This window comes from Sinocyclocheilus anshuiensis, unplaced genomic scaffold (genome assembly GCF_001515605.1).
Source record: "Sinocyclocheilus anshuiensis isolate Anshui unplaced genomic scaffold, SAMN03320099.WGS_v1.1 scaffold205, whole genome shotgun sequence".
NCBI classification, from domain to species: Eukaryota; Metazoa; Chordata; class Actinopteri; order Cypriniformes; family Cyprinidae; genus Sinocyclocheilus; species Sinocyclocheilus anshuiensis.
The window spans coordinates 2,632,412-2,640,057 of record NW_015536497.1 but is presented as its reverse complement, the minus strand read 5'-3'; the positions used below and the strand labels follow the sequence as shown (position 1 = coordinate 2,640,057).

General features: G+C 32.5%; 1 protein-coding gene across 1 annotated transcript in view; it reads right to left on the bottom strand.

Moving 5' to 3' along the window:
• LOC107688436 (ras-related protein Rab-36-like) overlaps positions 1-4,928 on the bottom strand; it is a 7,886-nt gene extending 2,958 nt beyond the window's left edge. The window contains exons 1-4 of the mRNA XM_016486103.1: positions 4,825-4,928; positions 1,270-1,344; positions 1,079-1,180; positions 917-981 (exon numbers count right to left, since the gene is read on the bottom strand). Of these exons, the coding sequence (XP_016341589.1) occupies positions 917-981; positions 1,079-1,180; positions 1,270-1,344; positions 4,825-4,928 (346 nt within the window). The remainder of the gene's footprint in view (positions 1-916; positions 982-1,078; positions 1,181-1,269; positions 1,345-4,824) is intronic.
• Between the last annotated feature and the right edge of the window lie 2,718 nt (positions 4,929-7,646).

The following is a 7,646-nucleotide window of genomic DNA, read 5'->3' as shown; positions in this document are numbered from 1 at the left end:
CTTTATATATATATATATATATATATATACACACATGCTAGTTATCTTTTGGTAGAGTCATTTACTTCATACAGAAGACTGTAGAAAATATTTATGGTTAAAAAAGTGAATACCTCTATAAACACTAAATAAACAGAGCTGCATTTTTTGTACGGGAATGGCAACACAACATAGCGCTGTAACGGCGCAGTTAGTATTTTATCATTTAAAAAATCCTTTAGAAACACTGATAATCGTCGTTTTAGCTCATTAAGAGCTGCTGAGACTGTATACATCGAGAAGTTGTCGTGTACTCACGGATATTCCTGCAGCGCAGTTTGATTTCTGCAGACTGCGTACTGACTCTCCGCATCAAATCCTACAGCCATCGCCATAGCAACCACGAGCCGGAACCCGCAGTCACGTGGTGCAGGAGATACACCGCGCGATCTTTCATGGCTGCTGTTATGGCAACCTGCATACATTTTCACCATAAATCCTGACACTTGTAATAGACGCACTGAAGTTATGTCAAACGTATTTTGACATTAAAAAAATGTTTAGTTTTCCCCTTAAAACATAATGTATTCCACTTTGTGTGGGAGAAATTACACCTTGGAAACCAACAAAAATACATTACAAATACTCAAAAAACATGTCAGTTTGAGTGTGTGACTGGCACACATGTGTCAAATGCATGTTGTGTAATATTTGTGGGTCCAGGTGAAGTGCTAAGTGTTAAAGTGATATCTCTGGTGTGATATTTGAGAACAGCCTGCTGAACAAGTGATGTAATGCTACATTTCTCCAAATCTGTTCCAATGAAGAATCAAACCCTTAACACATCAACATCTTAAATGGCCTGAGGGCAAGTACATTTTCAGCAAATGCTAATTTTTGGGTGAACTGTTCGTTTAAATGAGAACCTGCATTTTACCTTGAGCTCCTCTGTAATATGCTGATGCGATGCATTTGAACTTTTCCTGACCAGCAGTGTCCCATCTGCAAATATTGTAATGTGCAAAAAAACAAATATAAAAGACATGAAAATTTCAAATGAACAGACGTTATTTAAATCATTCAGAAAATAACTACTCACATTTGAAGAGAAAAGGGCAGCCCAGACATCTCAAATCTCTCAATCTCAAAGTCAACACCAATAGTAGCCTTGTAGTCTCTCTCAAACACGTCTTTACAGAACCTATGACATACAAGCAAATAATGGAACTTAATGTCCATGAAAAATACATGTATCATTTAAATTAAGGTATATTAATGTATACATTTTACCTGTTTATTAAGCATGTCTTTCCCACATTGAGATCTCCAACCACTACTGCTTTCGACATCTTAAGCCTGTCATACCTAGAAAATAATATATGAAAATAATTATATAATAAATGGACTAATAATCTCTCTCTCTCTCATTTACATTTAGTCATTTAGCAGACGCTTTTATCCAAAGCGACTTACGAATGAGAACAAAGCAAGCAATCAATCTCCTTATGTATATATATAATAATATAATATATATACGGAATTATTCCAAACTTTTGATGGTAATGTATATCAATAAACATAACAATGCATCAATCAGTTTAATACGGCTGGAGCCTTACTACCCCCCCCCCCCCCCCCCCCAAAAAATAATTAGAAATGGCCAAACTGTCTAATGATTACAAATTACATGCCGCAAACTGTAACGTAATCTATTAGATTACACATTCTACGTAACGTAATCGGACCACTTTTTGATTACTTTTAGATGGCTTTTGACCTAACTTAACTTTACCACACAAATTTCAATAGGAATTTTGTACCCAGTTCATATAAACATACAGAGAACGAAAATATATTCTATTCTTTATTATCAACAACATGAAATGAATTAAATGTCAGGGTTTGCCAAACTGGGGTTTGTGAAGGAATAACAGGAGGTTTGTGAGCTGATGAAAAGCTAATTAATTAAGCAGGCTAAATCATAAAAACAATTTAAACCTAAAGAAAAAATAAAACACTTTTAAAATGAAAACAAGCTTTCACACTAAAAATAGAAATATTTTGCCAAAAACATATTTATCACTGCAATAATGATTCAATCCTAAAAAAGTATTTGCTTATTTAAATTCAGAGCAAAACGTGTTTTTAGTTACTGGTAGTGGTAATTGGTTTAGAGCAAATATTTTGTTGGTTTTTCAACTTTTGAATAGTAGTAATGGTCATGCGCTTACATATTCAGAGTTTTTAGAAAAATGTTCATTTTATATACCTGTTAAGGAGTCTACGATGGTAATTAATGCCATTCCTTCAGAATTTAGGAAATTATTAGAAAATGATATAGTCGAAAAACCAAATTTAGATTTCAGTGTTAAACTGGAAGGTATAAATATAAAAGAACAAAAATGTAATAATAATTATCTTAGAACGATTTGCCAAATTTCCAGTGTTCCTTTAGCCATTGGTTTTTGGAGATCACAATTTCAAGATGTCAACTGGAAAGAAACCTTTAAGATCTCCAGACGTTTTTGTATCACAAATAAAATTAGAGAAGTATCATACAAGATCGTTCATCTTATTTATCCTGTAAAACAGGTAATTGCAAAGTTTTGTAAAGACATTGACTTGAAGTGTGTTTTCTGTAAAGAGGAAAATGAGAGTATTGTTCATTTATTTTATGATTGTATTTATACAAAATTATTTTGGGGTGATTTGGTATTTTTTGTTAAACAAAGTATTAATATTGAATTGCAACTCAAAGAAAAGGATGTTTTATTTTTTTATGAGTATACTGTTGACTTCAAGATTTGGTATATTGTGAATTTACTCATTATATATGGAAAATTCTTTATTCACAAATGTAAATGGGAAGTGAAAAAACCTAATTTTACTCATTTCAGAATAGAAATAGGTCACTACTTGTATACGTTAAAAGAAACAAGAAATAACAAAGCAAAAAAAACTGTAAATTACTTTAAAGCCTTAAATCTATTCTTTGAATAATTTGTAATTATTTGTACTTGTTTACAGACGTGAGTTTTTTTTTTATTGCTTTTCTTATTTAGTTTTTATTTATTTATTTTAAGTATTTGTTTTCAGTTTAAATGTTATTGCCCTTATATGTTCTTTGTTCTAAAAATTGCAATAAAATAATAAAATAATTTTTTTTTAAAAGTTACTGGTAGTGGCGCATTCGCCTGAATGACCGCAGGGTGGCAGCACATCACCCTCAACGGCTTTTGGTAAGCGAGAGTGCTGTGTCACGCCAAGCAAGTTAGATTGTGCTCCTCATGCATGCTGCTTCAGAGATGATTTTCACCTGAAGAGATTTTCCTTAGCAACACCTAACTTTTCACATGTCATTTTAAAATAAGAATCATTTTTAAAACAACAGATTTGTACAAATCTAGATGAGCTGCTTCAGTGTCAGCAGGCCCTTTTAATGGGTGCTAAAGGCCAAAGGTGACTTGAATCGCTCAGTCTGGCCTTGGGTCTTATTCCATTTCACATTCATCAATAATGATGGACAGTTTCGTAGTGTATGAAGCTAAATTGATCCTATCTGTGTCCTGGCTGTGATAGGCTATGTATTATGATGTATTTTCAGAAAAGGGTTTGGTTTGATGCTGGCATCATCAACATCAAAGTGTTGGATGAACTAAACTAAAGTTCACACTTTACACTTTGACAAATGAAATTAAAGGAGAATGCAGGCTGTGCATGAACTTGTTTGAAGAACAAATGGCACTAAATATAGTGGTGTGATAATTCCTGCATCTGGCAGGTTCAGTGGAGTAAAAAAAAAAGATAATCAGACATCTCGAAGATTTTAACGACACCCTTGTGTGTTTCTGTAAGGACTCAAATGCGACATTGCAGAATTAGAGACAGGAATGATCTGTTTTTCTCTCACACCCTTTTATACAAGTGGTAAACAAATGTGAGAGAATATTTTGTTGCTGTCTTTATTCAGTTAATTACACATATCAATATTGTGTGTGATTACTCTATTGTGAATAATAGTGACCTACACTGTAAACCCAATATTCTGAAGAAAATTAATTCAAACAGATCAATCTCATGAAACATGTCAAGAACACACTTTTTTACTGTATCTCAATGAAAAATAAGGCCAATAAAATTGTAATCAGCCTAAATTAAAACATAGCAACCCAATTAGCATGATTTGTAAATACGACTGAAATCAACTAAAAATAAAAAATATATATAATTTACTATAAACTATATATACTATACAATAAATGTTGTGTGTGTGTGAAATATAAATGTATCAAAAATAAAAAAAAACACTTATTAATATTTGTTTTACGATTTAAAAATATAATAAATAATACAATTAAAATATTTACTTTTTAAAGTAATTATATAAATATATTTTTATGTTTATGCTTTATTTCATTCATATTTATACACAATGCTAGCTGGATCTTCGTTTAGGCTGATTTGGATTCATTTTATTGGCTTTATCTTTTTTTTTTTTTTTTGAGATAAAAAAATACTGTATTCCACTAATGGGAATCTAATTAGAAAATCATTGAGAATGATTTACAGAAATCACATCCAGATGTATTACAGTAATGAGAATAAGGGAAATGTGTTTAACTGTCATGGCAATAATGCCAGAAAGCAAAACAAAACAAAACAAAAAGTCCTAACATAGGCTTTATTTTCTTTATGCAAAATGTACTGTGAGCTTTGTAAAATGTAAAATGTGACCTTACTGAGGTTCACCTAACCATCTTATATCAGAGTGACACATCACATTTGTCCCTGTGAATGATTTGAACTCTGAATCCAATTAGTTGTCAAGACTCCAAAGCTTAAAACCGCTGTTTGCCATTCTGAAGAATGAGATTATATTGAGTGCCTTCCTCCTCTGTCTCTGTGGTCTGTCCTTCCCTGCTGCTCATGACAGTCACAAGGTCTTCCATTGGCTGGCCCTCCTGCTCGGCGCTGCTGTAGCATTCATCTGTTTATTTCTGTATGTTTTTTTATTTTTTTATTTTTCAGAACAAATGTACTCTTTCAATAATCTCGAGTCACAGTGCTCACAGCTGTGGCATAAACCACTACATACTGCAGTCTCAATAAGACAAAAAAAAACTGTCTTTTGAGTGACAGACATATCATTTCCCTCTGCCAAACACATCTAAGTCATGTACTGTACCCTCCTTTTATTCATTTTCATCAGCTTTACATGTGAAATTCAAGGGCATTGAGGCCAGGCTCAGTGAACTCCAGTCTCACAAGAGCGAAAACGTCCCACATACCTCATTAACACCCACAATGGTGAGAGAAATATGTTTTGTTCCCAGCAAAGCAAGTGTTGAAGACAGTTGAACACAGAAATATAAAGGTGTGTCTTTTAAAGGAACATACCTGTCCTGACAGATGAGGTTCAGTTTCAGAATACACCTCTTTTCACAGCTGTAAAATATTTGACCATTTTTTAAGCATATAATATAAAAAATTAGTCTTCATTCTGAAGGTTTCTGTCCATTTTTCACCTACTACGAGTTACACTAGTTACAATTACATGTAAGTGCGCTACTCACGCACGCGATCAGCCGAACCGACTGATGTTTATATGAATTTACAATAAATATTTTAATATATACTGAAACTCTGCAATGCTCTTGAGAATCAACAGCTTGTATATATCTATAAAATTTATCCGCTGGAGCTGCACGAATGGCATAAAATGGCACTAATTTTGCCAAGTTTTGTCGAAAGGCGATTACTTTTAACTGATAGCTTGTTAATTGTAGATAATTTATAATTGTATTATTATTTATTAATTATTAAAGGTACAAATATTTTTTTTTTTGTTTGTTTCTATCCACTTGCCCTAAAAAACGAAAGGGGCACTGGTGATGACTTTTAATAAAAAAATAAATAACAACATATGACCCCTTCAGACTGTTTATAAGGATTTACAATAAATATCTCAATAAATATTAAAACTCTTCAGCGGTCATGAGAAGTTAATATTTTATTAATAAAATACTTTATTTATTAAAAAAATTAATAAATAAAAAAAGGTCCTCCTCATCATTCGGACCAAATAAAACGTGCATGTTGTTGCACAAATGGCGTAAAATAACACATTGTGGAGATTGACAAATTTTGTGAAAAGGCGATGAGTTTTCACAACTGATAATCATGTTTTTAATAATTATTAATTATTACATTTATTCATTATAAAATTAAATACAAACACTTTTTGGTTTGTTTGGTTTTTTTGCAATTGTACTTTTTGTTGTTGTTGTTGTTTTTGTTTTGTTTGGACCCATCTTGCCTAAAATGTGGAGTGGGCACAGGTGAAAAATATTTTTTTATTTTATTTTATTTTATTTTATTTTATTTTATTTATTTATATTTATTTATTTATTTAATTATGGCCTCTTTAGACTTTCTCCAAAGGATGGAGCTGAAGGTCTGTTTTAAACCATCCTGTATTCTCAATTTATTCTTAATCAAAGCAGATTTGTAACTGCTCATATGCATTTTTTTTTTATCTGACAGTGTAGATACGTAATGAGTTGTACAGTGTGGTCAGGAAAAACATTAGTGATAAAATGGAGGAGGTGGCACCCACACATGATAGAATAGCTCTGAATATCTTGAACAGATTAATTCAAAATGCTTCCTTGGTACACAAACCTTTATTTTGTCAGTTCTGTAGGCTGTTTTGTCCTGGTACTCTAGAATTAGTGGCGTGATAAACAATAGCCTGTGCTAGTACTGACAACAATAAAGGGTCATCCAGGGTTTGGCCGCTAATTAGTCCATTATGCGAGATCATTCCAGCCTCTATTTCTCCCTCATCTTCTCTTCCGTCCATCTCTCACTCTCTCAGTTCTTTTTACTACAAACCCTCTGCAGACATAAATCAGTTGAAGAATAATTTAATTGCACATTTAATTAGCATGTTGATTGCCGTGGTGCAATGCACCATAAATAAAATCAGCGTTGAGCTTCTACTGTTGCTGGAGTGGACTGAATTGAAACAGACTGAGAAGACATTTCCTAGAATCTGATGTCCAGGGACAATTAGGCAGGAAGAAACGACTTCCTCATGGATTACATGCAATGCATCAGCCTGCAGCATATGCCATTGAATTAGAGTGACAGCATTCAATACATGCGTGCAAATGATTTATCATGGAGACAATGTATATGGCCACTCACTACAGTGACCTTAGCTGTTCCAATTTATTGCTGTTAACATTTAATGTGGCTAATAATGCTTTGAAAACATGCATATATTGAAATGTGTATCGGTGAACATATTTATGTTGTCTTGCATTGGCGGTCAATGCTGGAAGAATTCTTAAATGGTGTATTTTAACCAGCAGTATTCCACTATTCATATAGTAATGCATTTTAAACACAAATCAAAAGAAAACAAATAAGAAAATGAAGCCTGTTTTTAGGGCCATTAATGCTTTTGCATTATGACATTATTTACATAACAATTAAACATATTTGCCCCAGTTCCCATCACTGTATTGTATCTAGAACATTTGATTTTGTTTTTAATTTCCATTATTCTTAATGTCGTTATACTGTAATATGGCTTGTTTTTAGGATGTTACAGTAAAAATACTATATGGTCTTTTTTGCATAAGAGTTGTGAAAATTCTGGA